At 43.3% G+C, this 15,328-nt stretch overlaps 1 protein-coding gene across 2 annotated transcripts in view; it reads right to left on the minus strand.

Annotated features, from left to right (window-relative positions):
* The window catches only part of SYNE2 (spectrin repeat containing nuclear envelope protein 2), a 294,996-nt gene that overhangs the window by 164,428 nt on the left and 115,240 nt on the right, over positions 1–15,328 (minus strand). For both annotated transcript variants that reach the window (XM_078383714.1, XM_078383713.1), the window contains exons 34-40: positions 12,711–12,911; positions 11,709–11,880; positions 10,138–10,250; positions 6,768–6,970; positions 5,279–5,386; positions 3,716–4,004; positions 1,009–1,178 (exon numbers count right to left, since the gene is read on the minus strand). In XM_078383714.1, coding sequence (XP_078239840.1) covers positions 1,009–1,178; positions 3,716–4,004; positions 5,279–5,386; positions 6,768–6,970; positions 10,138–10,250; positions 11,709–11,880; positions 12,711–12,911 — 1,256 coding nt within the window. The remainder of the gene's footprint in view (positions 1–1,008; positions 1,179–3,715; positions 4,005–5,278; positions 5,387–6,767; positions 6,971–10,137; positions 10,251–11,708; positions 11,881–12,710; positions 12,912–15,328) is intronic.

Below are 15,328 nucleotides of genomic sequence, written 5' to 3' on the forward strand. Positions count from 1 at the left end.
CTCTTTGGCATGCAGGATGCTGGGAGTCATATTGGCCATTTGGCTCTATAGAGGGCACCTCCCAAAGAGCCGAGACTCCCAGGAAAACCTACAACTCCCAGATAGCACCGCAGAAGCTTCCTTCTTTTTGAAAGTAGAAACGTGCCAGGGAAAGTTGTGATACAGGTAAACAACTGGAAAGTTGCCCGGGAGAATTACATTTCTGGGTTGCACCTCCCAGGATTCTACTTTGCGAATTTCTGGAGAATTCGGGTGGCTGCAGCCCCAAAAAACTGAAAGCAGCGAGGAAAACTAATCCAAGCCCTACAAAACCCAAACTATATAGGATTAGTTTGGGAAGTTCAGTTCAGCATCCAGATATTACGAGGAATTTCAGATTCATTTGCATTTATTATACATGCTACTATGTACACCCCAGTTAACCAAGACCACAGAGCGTAGTATTGCTAAATGCCAACATTGTGAGATAGACTAGGGTGGGTGGCAGAGAATATCTTCTCTAACGAGCTCTACTGCTCAATAAGTGTACGCGGCTGAGCCTTTCAAGAGGTCACATGATCTTCTTGTTTCGATCCACAGTCTGAACTGGTACAACCCAGACCTGGGATTCTTATCTGACTGAGAATCAAGTCTGAAAGCAAATGCATGGTTTATAGGTCAGCCTCCCCAGCAGGGCATCATCCAGACATTGTGAACTACAACTGCCATCACTCCAACCAATGATCCCAGTGCCTTGGACCAGTGGTCCCCAACCTTGGGCCTCCAGATGTTCTTGGACTACAACTCTCGGAAGCCTTCACCACCACCTCTGCTGGCCAGGATTTCTGGGAGTTGAAGTCTAAGAACCTCTGGAGGCTCAAGGTTGAGGACCACTGCCTTGGACTGATTGGGAGGTGTAGTTCACACAGCACCATTTTGGGGGAAATATAGTTTTGGGAAAGATGACTAAAGAGAGGACTTTGCCATCATTGTGACAGCAGTTGATGTTATACAGTCTGGGTCACGTACTTAAGATTGTCGGCGGACAGATGGATGGTGCTTTCCCATAGATCTCGGAGATCAGCAACCAGCTGCTGGATTGCAAGACTTTTACCCCCGCGGGCGCTCTTCAAGTGTTCCCCAAGAGCCGTGATATTTTGTAGCTTGACATCGCCCTCATTCTTCAACAACACAATTTCCTGCGTTACAAAAAATAGTACAAAGGCAATTGATTCCTTTCTCTAGTTTTGATCTATCGTGTAAAAAGGTAAGGCAACGTGAACACGGACGATAGAACCTACTGTTTTGCTCAGAGGCACACTGGATGGCATGAACTCAATTAACGATTCATACAAAGCTAACTAATATAGCAGGACACTAACAGGACAGCAACTTAAGACTCATAAAATGCTAACTAACATTGTGGGACTCCAGGATTCATAACATAAGACATTTCATCAGACAAATTAAAATGACAAGACCATGGCTCTCCCTTCATGAGGCTGCCCAGGTGTTAAGATCATCAGGGGAGACCTCTCTCCTGATCCCGCCATCCTCATAGATGTGTTTGCTGGTGACAAGGGACAGGGCCTTCTCGGTTGCTGCTCCCAGACTTTTTGAACTCCCTCCCACAAAAGGCAGACTGGCCCCAACTTTGCTGTTCTTCCACAAGTAGACAAAACCTCCCTCATCAGGCAAGCTTTCTCTCAGGGACTGGCTGCCTGAGTGGGTTTTTTTAAAGGATCATTGTGCCTTGTTGATTTAAATGTGTTTTTAGTATTGATTTTATTTACCATTTTCAATATAATATTTAATTCTGTAGGGATGTAGGTGATCACGGAACAAAGGGAAGGCAATTAGCTTTCAGAGAAAGTGCAAAGAAGTCAACAAGCAGATGTCTGAGCCAGCCGAGCCTCAGGCAATGCCTTGAGAACTCTTTTTATTAACACAGCAAGAGTTACATCGTATGTTATGAGAATTCAGATAGGATACTAGTTACCTAATTGCTACTAGGATTGGCCGAAGAAACTCTTTGAACTAATGCTCTAACTCTAAGCAGGAGGGCAGAATGAGGTTATCCTGCTCGCTGGGAGATGCTGCTCTCTGCCAAAAATGTGTGCACATCATTGAAACAGGTAACAGCTAACAACCTTGGGCAGATGTTTCCTACAAATTCTTTTTAAACATCTGAATAATTTACTATTTTTAAGCTTTAAATGTTGTGTTTTTAATTGTGCTTGCCACCCTGGGTCCCTTTTTAAGTGGGCTAAACATGTTTTAAATAAATAAGCATGTTGACTGCCAAGTACAAAATTAGTAATTAAAGACAAACAGAACAGGAATGTGTAGGTAAACTTTTTGTTCTCTTCCAAACATTTCAAAAGTTTTTTCCCCTGCTGGATGAAACTGCAAGGGTTTTTATGTATTTCGGGATCTTTGGTGCATGAAAAGTGTGTGAATAAGTTTTCTGCACAGCAACCTCGTGTTTTGCCCATGAGATTTTTTTAATTTTATACATAATACAAGTTTTAAAAAGAATTTTTGTGCAAAAAAAACTAGAGTGGTTTTTTTGGGGGGGTAAAGATTGTTGAGGAAGCAAAATGAGGGTGGCTCTTTTGCTTTCATGTAGGACCAAATAAAAGCCTCAAAGTTATGCCTATTTGTTTGATGTAGTGTCTTGTGTCGAAATACCCTTTTTCACAGAGGACAAGAAAATCTGAGAGTATTTTAGAAGGAATGTCTGGCATATGATCTCAATATTAAAATTTCACTAACTAGCTAGAGGTTTGGGAATGGACTTAAAAACAATAAAAGGCTTCCTCTGAACATACCTAGGATTTTTTTGCTGGGCTACAGCATCTCAGCCAGACAAAGTTTTGCTATTCAACTAAGACATGCTTTTGCTATTCCCACTACAATGAGAGTTTGGGTGAAAGCACGAAACAGAAGGACGGGGTAGGGGGAAATGTAGGCTTAACCATTTAAAGATGAAGTGGCTTCATGGTTTCGTTAGCTTGTTTTGTACACAAATGCTTTATAGTACTGTAAGTGGTGGCAGAAGAAAATAATCTGATTGTTTTGGGGGGGGGAATGAATATTTTTGATGTCCACTCTAGAAAGGAATGTGGTGGCGCTGTGGGTTAAACCACAGAAGCCTCTGTGCTGCAAGGTCAGAAGACCAGCCGTCGTAAGATCGAATCCACGTGACGAAGTGAGCTGCCGTCGCTTGTCCCAGCTCCTGCCGATCTAGCAGTTCAAAAGTATGTAAAAATGCAAGGAGATAAATAGGTACCACCTCGGTGGGAAGGTAATGGCGTTCTGTGTCTAGTTGCGCTGGTCACGTGACCATGGAAACTGTCTTCAGAAAAACGCTGGCTCTATGGCTTGGAAACAGGGATAAGCACTGCCCCCTAGAATTGGACACAACCGGACTAAATGTCAAAGGGAACCTTTACCGATGAGAAATTACCCAACCAGCTAGCTCTGAGATCCGAGATCTAGCCCCAGCTTTTCTAAGCTTTGAATAGGGTCTGTCTTCCTAAGCCTGGTGCCATTCCTTCTGCACTGAGAGCAAGAACATACAAGACAAGAACAGTGCTAACCCACTTAATGAATTGTGTATCCTTATGCTCCATATACAAGAGAGCCAGTGTGAGTATCACCGATAGAGGACGGGCATTAGAATAGGGGCTACTCATCCCATCCCACTAAGAAACAACGGGGTGTGTTCTTGTACCTTCAGTTGGCACAAACGTTCTTCCAGTGGCATCTTGGATTCTTCAGAACTCAGCTCTAGGACTGACGCCTTCAGACTGTGCACCCAGCTTAACATGCTCTGTACGTAGTCTTTTAAATTCTTCTCTTCCGCAAGAAGTGCCTGAGATGCTCCGAGGCTTTTCCGCGTGCGGCTCACCAGCATCCTATACCTGCTAATAAGCTCATCAGATTCAAGGACCACTTCATCGCTGGTAAATCCAGAGCTCCTCAAAGAATTGGTCAGCCAAGCAAAAGAATCAAAGGACTCTCTGGAAAATAATAGGGACAATGGTAACAAAAAAAGTGTTTTCTTTTGTAATATAAATGACCACAGCTCAATAATAAGATCCACAGTCTGCATGTGATCCAATTCCTGTTGTCTACAGGATTAGAGCAGAGAAGGGCATCATGTGGTCCATGGGTGACACGTTCCCCCCCCCCACATAAGGATATAACAAATATTTCTTCCTACTGTATAAAAGTCAACAGATTAGCAATTTTTGTCCACAGCAACATCAATAAAACAAGAAGCAAAACAAAATACAAAACTCTGTGTATTTTGCACAAATTACAAGGTTTCTGTTATAAATAAAGATAAGTGGACCTCTGCTCATGCCTGACATCGAATTTTGGTAGTGGGATGTCCGTGCCCTGTGAAAGAACCCACAAGATACTGGTCCCTTGAGGCATCAACATTTTCTGCTCCTGCATTTCAAAATTAGATCCTTCGGGCTTTGCAAAGCTAATCGATTCAAGACCGTGCGACACAGACAAGCTGCTTTTCTGGACTCCATCTTCCAGAATTGGCCACACGAGTTGGAATATTTTGAGAGGCACAGTCCCGAAAAAGACTTTTTCCAAGTCCTTAAGTCAGATCTTAATCTACTAAAATCTGTTTTTCCAATTTAACTAACCAAGGGAGATAGCAAACGATCCAGCCACAGAAATACCACTCATTCAGATGATAAAGGCAAAGAGATTTCAACTCAGAATTACCTTCTGAGAATTACCTTACTCTTAGCATCCAAGAGGCGAGGGAGCTGTGGAGAGCTTGAGCCTACTGTGAATGCTGAAGAGGGTCAAGAGAAGCCTTAATTAGGTGTTCGAAAGAAGTGTTTGTGTGAAAGTGTGAGCTGCAAGAAAGTTCTAGCGCTTCTCTTTGACTCTCTCTGCCTCCTTGGGAAGAAAAACAGTCTGCAAAGGAGAAAATCGGCTATAGGTGAAGTTTCCCATCTGGCTTTTTAGGAGCCCAAAGCCCCCGGAGAGGGACGTGTAGAACAACATTTCTTAAGACAGTCCTGTGAGAAAGCAACAGGCAGGGGACCAATTCTCTCCCTGTCTGCATTTTCACATTAACCCTGTTTTGAATGCACCAATTTATCCGTCCTAAGACTGCAAAACAGAAGTTGACTAATTATCTAAAGTCATTTGGCGATATCTCAACATGTGCCCAACAGTGGCAGATTCATGCCGGTTTCACTGGAATTAAAACGAAAGCAGAGCATTGAGAGTACAAAAAGCCGTGATGGCCAAATGAGGATACCTCTGCTTCAGCAGAAGCTGATAAAGATGTTCCGGTTTCTCGGACGGACTCTCTTGCAATTCGTGTAAACTCAGCCATTCCTGCAGGCTCCCCAAGTCGTCCTCAAGCCTTAAAGAAAAAAGTTTGTAGAGTGTTTTTTTTAAATGTTATGTGTCATTAGCCACCTTGGGTTCTTTTAAGGAGAAAAGGTGAGGGGAAAATATTTTAAATAAATAAATTAGATGTTTTTATGGCTGTATGATTTTGTGGAAGGAAGGAAGGAAGGAAGGAAGGAAGGAAGGAAGGAAGGAAGGAAGGAAGGAAGGAAGGAAGGAAGGAAGGAAGGAAGGAAGGAAGGAAAATAAATTAGACGTTTTTATGGTTGTATGATTTTGTGGAAGGAAAGAAGGAAGTAAAAGAGAGAAAGAAGAAAAGGAAGCAAGCAAGCAAACAAGCAAGCATTTTTTTTTAAAAAAAGTTGAAAAATAGATACTGTACTGTGGTTAAGGGAACCTAATACCAAAATCAATATGCGGTTGTCATTCAGTGCTAATGGAATGAAAGCCTATTAATTTTGATGGAGGCTATTAATTTTGATAGAGCCTATTAATTTTGATGGAATTTTGATCCATCAATTCCACCTTTTAATTTTTAAGTGACTCCTGTCAAAAGAAGGCAAGCTTGATTACTATACTGTAGTATGGTATCTGGCTCCCTCTGTGGCCAGTTCTGGTAATAAATGGTGAAAATACTTTTTCCTAGATATTTTTCTTTTACCATGTTATGTAGCATTCACTATCCACAGTCTTCAGCATCCACAGGGGGGTTGGAACAAGTCCCCCATGGATATGAGGGTCCTACTGTATATGCTTTTAAAGAAGACCAGATGCCCTGGTTGTAAGCATCTTAGAAAAACTTAGCGTCTGGTTGCAACAGGAAATAGGAAGCTGGCTTATATGAACCTTTGGTCTGAACGAACAGGGCTTCACTAAGTTCTTAAGGGTTTTTAAACTAGGCCATTTCCAATGGGTTCAAAATCCTTCTAAGAGACATTGTTTAGTACACGTGCAGCTTTTTCTGCAGCTTATTGCAATTATATGGCCCCAATCTGGTGACACGACCCACATCAGCTGAGATATTAAACTGGCGCCACATTAATTAAGCCGCAATTGGCCCTTGTGACCTAGGTGCTTTCACTTACTCTGGAGTGAAATCCCAACAGGATTCAGGCCCTCATTCAAGTGAAATAAAACAGAAAGGGAACCAGGCTGATTTCCTGGGGGGGGGGGGGGGGAGGAGCGACTAAGAAAGCCATTCTCTTGTATCCTCACCAAACATGTTTGTGAGGGTGGCAAGTCAAAGAAGAAGTCCTCTATCGAAGATTTTAAGACCTGGGCAAGCTTATATGTGGAAACAATGTCCTTCGGAGAGTGAGGACTCAACCTACATAGGGCCCTATAGGTCATAATCCGCATTTTCATTTGGGTCTGAGGCTCATTTTGCTTCTTACCTCACAAATTTCTCCAAAAACCCACACATCTCCTTTTCTCGTGCCTGACACGCGGAGGTCAACCGCTGTAGTTCAGCTTCATGTTCCTTCACCCAGCTGCTCAGCCGGTTGCCCGTCACTTTGGGCAAGTAGCCCTTCACCTGGCTGAGGAGAGCTTTCACCTCACGGATATCATGGTCTTTGCCTTCAAAGGTTAAGAAGCTCTGGAGAAAAAAAAACCCAAAACAAGAACAACCACAATACATATCTGTCATCATGGGCTCTATTGGCTGGTGCATAAATTCGACACTGGACTCACTATTCAACATGTGCCTTTACCACACTCTCTTTATAGCAGCCAATGGTAATGAGAGAATGGAGTACTGCTGATTAGAGATGGGCACAATACCGCTTGTTCAGCTATTCATGTCAGTTCGTTCAGCAATGGAACAGGTGTTTGGCCCCCCAAAGCCCCGCATACTCCAGCAGGTGCCCACTTGGAGGCCGCCACCCCTGGCTTCCCTGTCCTGTTGCCTCTGAGTGGGCACCTGCCAGAGGAAGCCGGGCTTTGAACAGCCAAACACCTGTTTGGCTGCTAAACGAATCATCAAACCAGTACAGTCATGCCCCGCTGGCCGATTACCCCGCTCTATGACGAATCCACTTAACGTTGAAGTTTTACAATGGTTTAAATGGGTTTTTTTCATTTCACGATGATCGGTTCCCTGCTTTGGGAACCGATTTTCGCTTTACGACTATCAGCAAACAGCTGATCGTCGGGTTTCAAAATGGCCGCTGGCTGAAGAAAATGGCTCCCCGCTGTTTTTAGGACGGATTTTTCGCTATACAGGGAGCAGAAAATGGCCACCCTATGGAGGATCTTCGCTGGACGAGCAGGTATTCAGCCCACTGGAACGCAATGAACAGTTTTCAATGCGTTTCAATGGGTTTTTAAAATTTCGTTTGACAACGTTTTTGCTCTACAGCGATTTCGCTGGAACGAATTAATGTCGTCAAGCGAGGCACCACTGTAGTTCGTGCCTGTCTCTGTTGCAGATTTATGAGCACTTTTCAGCACCCAGTGTCTACACACACTATGTCAAGTGAACTAAGCTCTCACGGTCAACGGGGATCAAAACTGCCTGCACATAACAATGATATGACATTCAGAAATTAAATAGTGAAAGGCTTTTATTCCAAACCGATTGCCTGCAGAAGAAGTCGCCCATGGCGCATCAGCACGGTTTGGCCCTGTCTCTTCAAAATCAAGTCTTCACGGGTGTGTGCAATTTTGCTTTGTCAGTCTCCACATACTGGGTGTGACTGAAGCAGTTGATTGGTTTGATAAAACGCAACAGATGAGGGGCCCATTCACAGAAAAGGAAAATTTACAGACCAAATTTACATACGCCTTCCAAACTGGCCTTTCTAAGAGATAGGTATTTATTTCAGTCACAATCTCTGCAGAAGCATAACAGATTTGCTATCCCCAAAGGAGACTAGAACTCAAGATCCTGAAATCTGGATTTCCACCAGCCAGAATTTGCAAGAGGAAATCATCTGGCTCTGGAGGCTCTTCATGGAGTGGCTTAGTTTTTTAAAAAATACTAATGGCAGAATTATCTACTGTGTTTTCCCGAAAATAAGACAGGGTCTTATATTAATTTTTGCTCCAAAAAAAAACCCGCATTAAGGCTTATTTTCAGGGTATTTTTTTTCATGTACAGTGGTGCCCCGCAAGATGGGCACTCCGTTTGACAACGAAATTGCATCACGACGAACCTTTTGCGATCGTAAAAGCGATTGCAAAAGCGATCGCAAAATGATGTTCCCTATGGGGGAATTTCGCTTTGCGATGATCGGTTCCCTGCTTCGGGAACCGATCATCGCAAAGCGATCATTTTTAAACAGCTGATCGGCTGTTTCAAAATGGCCACCAGGTAAACAAAATGGCCACCCGCTGTGTTTTCTCATGGATTCCTCGCTGCACAGGCAGCGAAAATGGCCACGCTATGGAGAATCTTCGCTGGACGGTGAGTTTGAAGCCCCTAGGAACGCATTAATTTGGTTTTAATGCGTTTCTATGGGCTTTTAAAAATCGCATCACGACATTTTCGTTCTACAGCGATTTCGCTGGAACGAATTAACATCGTAATGCGAGGCACCACTGTACAACACTCTACGTGTATTCAGATACATTTGTATCATCTTATTCTGGTTGCTGCAAAACGGTAGAGGGCGGGGTTTCACTTAACTGGGGCTTATTTTTGGGATAGGGCTTATATTACGAGCATCCTGAAAAATCATACTAGGGCTTATTTTCAGGGTAGGTCTTATTTTTGGGGAAACAGGGTAGTCTCAAGAAGAAGCAATCTTACGCCAACACCTGTAGGATTCTGGTCCTTATTATATGTTTGTAAATATCCTGCATTTTCTCCAGTGATCTCAAGATGTTAACGATGTCTATCATGATATCCTCACAAAAACTACAACAACCCTGTGAGGCAGCTCAGGCTGAAAGAGCGTGGCTGGTTCAAGATCACCTGGTGAGCTTCATGGCTCAGGGGACACTAAAACATGGATCTCGTATAGAAACACAAATATTGTTAAAGAATTTTTGGGCGATTATAAATCCAGTTAACTGCACATTTTCCATCATCGAACCTATACAAAAAGAATGAGCAAGGTGTTCTAGTCAAAACCCTGGACTTAACATTGACTGGGGACACTCCGTTTCAAATCCCCACATCTTATAAAATGACCACGGATGAGCCGCTATCCCATCGCCAAACCTATCTCACAATGTGCTTGTGGAGATAGAAAGGGTAGGGGTTTGGGCGCATTGCCCCATAAACTCTGGAGGAAGGGCAGGATAAAAATATAATAAAAATCACCACACTAAAGAAAAAGGCACGCTGTGTTTCAATTTCAGAAGAGATATACATCTGTTGCAGCATATAGTGAACAAAAATAAGAAATTCCTTCCTCTTTTCCGCAGGAAGGAATATTGTTCTATATCAACTTGGGGGTCCTCATATCCAAGGGGGTCGCAAAGTGTTTGCTGAGGTGGGGGGTAGGGGTTCCACAGGTCACCTTATATTCGTTTTAGTCTTTGTTAAATAATTTCTTCCCTGACCTTTCAGACCAGGATGTTAAAGTTAGCACCTATGCACATGTATGAGAAACAGGCCCTTTGAGAAACAGAGAAGCCTCCATTTTCTGAGAAGGGATGACTTTTCCCCATTAAAAATGACCTTTCGTGCAAACACGGTGGCGAAACTTTTGAAAGATCCTTTCTAAAAAAAGAAGGAGCATGCCTTGTCAGGCAAAAGGAAAAAGATGTCTCATTTTTCTGAAACCTGAAAAATTCCAGACAAAACCACAGCCTTACCCTCAGCCGTTGGACCTTGTCTTCAAGCATCTCTTTTGTTTCTGACGGCTCAAAACATTCCTCCAGAGATAGCTGAGCACTGCTGAACCAGTCATCAAAATCCTTACACTGGTCTGCAGAAAGACATTTTCAAACGTTTTACAACTCATTTGTGGACTTAATAAAAGCAATCTGTTGCTGCACTCAACGCAGGTGTTGTGTTGCTCCCACCTCCCCTGCATGCCCACCTAATCCTCAGCTGATGTGCGCTGGGGAGGTGAGAGGGTACCATGCACGCACAACCACTGTGCAAGCACGGCAACAAATTGAGCTGAACCTCCGAACCCAAGGTTCATGCCAATGTTTACCCTGCAGCCAAACTCCTAAACCACTAAACTATCCATCAAACCAATCTTACAGCCATTTGTGACAGTACGAACGTAGACCACGAATTTACACCGAAGTCTGAAATGTTACAATGTCTGCCACTTTAAACATAAGACACCCCCCGCAGTGAATCCTGCCAGGGTCATCCATCTAACCCAGCATCCTTTATATTTCTGTGATTCTGGACTTCGCAGGCAGCTAACTAAACCACTGGGCTTTCAAAGCACTCTAGTATAAATTATCCAATATAAATTCACTTTACAAGGTCACATTCAGTTACTATTTCTGTTTTCGAAGAAGGTAAGAACACTGGCTCAAACTTCCCAAGAGCTGCTTGAAATACAAGAGTGCAGTCCAGTAATATCTGTAGCGTGATGAGATAATAATGTTTATTTCCCTGTTGCAGCAAAAACAACAAACACTTATACCAAATAAAATACGTTCAATTTTAAGGTGCCACCATGTAGTAAGGTTGGGTGGCGTCCAGCTAAGTTCTCTCAGTGGTCCCCAACCTTGGGCCTCCAGATGTTCTTGGACTTCAACTCCCAGAAATCCTGGCCAGCAGAGGTGGTGGTGAAGGCTTCTGGGAGTTGAAGTCCAAGAACATCTGGAGGCCCAAGGTTGGGGACCACTGCTCTATCTGACAGAATTGTCTCCTTCTATGGAACACGGAGAGGGACGTGGTGGCGCTGTGGGCTAAACCGCAGAAGCCTGTGCTGCAGGGTCAGAAGACCAAGCAGTCGTAAGATCGAATCCACGCGACGGAGTGAGCTCCCGTCGCTTGTCCCAGCTCCTGCCAACCTAGCGGTTCGAAAGCATGTAAAAATGCGAGTAGATAAATAGGGACCACCTCGGTGGGAAGGTAACAGCGTTCCGTCTCTAAGTCGCACTGGCCATGTGACCACAGAAGATTGTCTTCGGACAAACGCTGGCTCTATGGCTTGGAAACGGGGATGAGCACCGCCCCCTAGAGTCGAACACAACTGGACAAAAATTGTCAAGGGGAACCTTTACCTTTACCTTATGGAACACGGATCACCTCCTTTCCTCCTGCAACATCCTACTGCCTTAAAATCACCTCTGGATAATAGGAGGGGGAACTTCCAAGGTACATTTACGGGGAGGGGGGTCATAGGAAGAGGAAAAAGCCATGTCTGGATGAGCTTGAACAGTGCCGGGTGTCACTAAGAGTAAACTTTACTTACAGTTCAAGAGAGTCGTGAAGTGGTCCTGGAAGATTTGTTTCTTTGAATTAAACAAGCCAGTGACACTCCTAAGCTGCTCTTTTAGTTCAATCACTTCAGGGTTCAAATAACCTGTGCCTTTTTGGAGGGACTCCACCTGGTGTTTCTGTTGTAGAATCTTCTGATGTAGCTCCTAAGGGAGGGAGGGAGGGAGAGAAAGAAAGAATTGGGAAATATTGAGAGGGAAAATTTATATAAGAATAAAATTTTGAAGAGATGTTTTCAGAGCTTTGAGTGAATTGCAGTTTGCTCAAAAGTGGTTTTTTTTTTAAAAACCCGGTTTCATATCCCCATTCAGGGGCTAAATCTAATTGCTAGTTCCAGTCGGAGTAGACTAAGACCTACTTAATGAATAATGATTTATTAAAGCAACATTTATGGGAGTCCCCATCAGTCTCACGGCTAATGATTGACTTTAACCCTAAGAATCCCAGTAAACAGTAACTATAGCTAAGATTGCTGCTGATATCCTTCCTGACTGGTGCTGATGTAATTCTTTAGCCATCCTAAGCCATCCTTTTCAGTAGATAGGCAGGGCGTTTAATCAACAATGTGATTAAGACCAGTAGAGACTGTACTGTTGCATCTTGACTGAACTGCGTTATGCCTCTATTGTAAATGGCTTCAGAATTCATGAAACCAAGACAGTAGATTGAGATGTCAAGGGCGATGGGGAAAAAAGGAAAGTTGCAATGAGAGAACCAAGAATCCTCCGGCCCCCCTCCCAATCCTATTACATTCATGCCAACCATACACATTGTTAGCTTCCTTTATTAGCTACAGAGAACTTTAATCCCTTGCATCAGCAGCACAGTTCAACTACATGACTTTTGAAACCCTTGCAGCTCTACAATTCTCCGCCTTCAAAACCCAGCCTAAAGGACAATCACAGAAAACTCCGTCGGTACAAAATGAAGAAATATAAGACAGGGCCAAGTGTGTGACTTTGTATGTTTGGAGTACCTCCAATTTCGTAAAGATTTCCAAGGTATCGGAGGGAGACAAAGCTTTCAGAAGTGATTCTGTCATTCCAATCTGAGTCTTGGCCAGGTCAAGGTCTCCTTTTAGCTCGGCTGTATTGCCATTGAGTTCAGCAGGGATCAACTTGCTTGGTAAGTACTTTCTTATTAGTTCCATTTTGTTCGAAAGAGAAGATTTGATGACCTGAAAGTGGGAAACACAGAGAGGCAAGGTCAGGAGTCCTCCTGGCCTCTTTTTCCCCCCTTGCTAAATAACTTTACAAAAAGGAAGTTAGAGGGAATGTTTTTACGGTCTTCTGTTTGAAACTGCAATTGCCTTCTGCTTTGAATGACTTTGCACACATTCCTCCGAGCGTGGGTGTTTAATTCTTGAATGTTGTTGATGTGTGCGGTAACAGGAGACACAGATCTGGTGCTGTCAGTGGCATGGTGGATCTAAAAGGCTCCACCATCCCGCCAGAACAGCTAGTGAAAATTGCGATGGGGTGTAATTTGTGAGTTTCTGTGCCCCTCCCAAAAGGGTCTTGAAATGGGGAAAAGGAACTGAAATATGACATGATAACATGTAGTGATATCATGCAGTGAGCACTAGAAATGGGCATGAACCAGTTTGCCCCAGTTCGTAAAGGCAAAAGCACAGGTGCTGCTGTTGCTCCCATCCGCCACCTCTGAATCAGCCGATCCAGCCACTCACCAGGCCCAGCTGGCTTGCTTGTCCCACCTCCTCAGCTAATCTCCCAGTCACGAGCAAGAGCACTGGCTTCTCTGCCCCACCCTTTTCTCTGATTGGGAGATCAGTCAAGAAGGTGGGGCAGAGAAGCCTGAGCTCTTGCTCATGACTGGGAGATCCGCTGAGGGGTCAGAAGCTACCATGCGAGGTCTGGTGGCTGATTGAGCCAGAGAGGGTGGGGGAGGGGAGCAGCAGCAGCCATCTTTATGAACTGGGACGAACTGGTTCATGCCCATCTCTAGTGAGTATCTTTAGAGCAGGTGGGTTATTTATAGTCAGACCCACATTGTCATTTCCAACACACCTTGTTTTAAATGTAAGAAGCAATATTTCTGCCAAATGATGGTGAATTTCAGGGATGCATCACCAAACTAAGCAATAATAGCAGTGGTTGTAGGATTTTGGCCTTGACAGGTTCAGTGGGCGGGCAGGAAAGGTATACTCCCAACCCCCTAATTTTATCAGGCTTGCTTTAGAGGTTGCATTAGCAAGGAAGTAGACACTGAAGTTCTATGCCTGGTGGGAGCTGCCGGTTTTGTTTCCAACAATCCATCTGGAACAACTTAACATACGCTACTCTATTTGGGTGTTATCTATCAATCATGATGGAAAATTTTGTGTGTATAGAGTGCTAAAAAATTAATGGGGGTATAAAAAAATTTTCACCCCTGGAAACATACATTGTGCTTTAAAATGAGGTTTGAACAGTAGTTTACTAAAAGTCGCTGTGAAACAATCAGCCAGCTCTCCAGCCAAGTTTGGAACCAGGTCAGTGTATAATAGCATTGCCCTGCAAAAGAATCTCTCTCGTGGCTGACAGCTGAATGTGTAAACAAACAATAAGACATGCAAAACAACTGGAGAAAAAACTAAAGAAACAAACAAAAAACCTAAAGTGCAGATAGAATAAATTGGTTCCTGGCCAAACCAGTTTACCAAGTCCATAGCATTTTGCCCACCTGGTGAAATGGTACACAGGCAACTTACTATTATATTTTTATATAACAACCACAATAGGATAGCTAGTGTGGTATAGAGCAGTGGTTCTTAACGTGGGCGATAATGCCCCCAGGGGGCGATTTCATTTTTCAGGGGGGCAGTAGAACGAAAAGGGGCGGTGTGGGGGCGCTGGAGCAGAAGGGGGGCGGTAGGGGGGCGCTGGAGCAAGCCAAACCTGTGAAGACAGGCTGCAGCCTTTTTACAGTGTGCATGAATATATATTTTCCTCCAATCTTAATTTAGTTTCAGAGTTTTTGTCTTGAAATTTTTAGTTCCTGCATTGCGGTTTGTTTTTATGCCCTTTTTATACTGTATTTCTTTTTGTGTCTTAAAATTCGCTTGCAACTAAATTATTGAATGTTACTTTTTGGGGGCATTTCATTTTCTTGGAATTGAATTTTGTTTTCAGGGGTCATTGGATTGAAGTGTCTTAAATAAATAAATAAATAAATAAATAAATAAATAAATAAATAAATAAATAAATAAATAAATAAATAAATAAATAAATAAATAAATATCATCACCATGGGGAGGGGGGCGATGATAACTTCCTCAATGGCTCAAGGGGGCGTTTCTTTCAAAAAGGTTAAGAACCACTGGTATAGAGGATAGAGTGATGGATGGACTCTGGAAACCAGGGGTCGAATTCCTGCTCAGCTGTGGAAACTTACTAGGGGTATGGAACTTGAAAAAAAAAATATTTCTAAAATACCTTACTTATCCTGAAAGCCTTGTTAGGCTCGCTATCAGCCAGTTCCAACTTGACAGCTTTTAAAGTAGGTTTTCTGAGCAATGACTGATGTCCACATGTGAACAACACCTTACATTCTTTGCCTGAATGCACAGAATTGTATTCTATTGCATTATTTGCT

This window comes from Pogona vitticeps, chromosome 1 (genome assembly GCF_051106095.1).
Source record: "Pogona vitticeps strain Pit_001003342236 chromosome 1, PviZW2.1, whole genome shotgun sequence".
NCBI classification, from domain to species: Eukaryota; Metazoa; Chordata; class Lepidosauria; order Squamata; family Agamidae; genus Pogona; species Pogona vitticeps.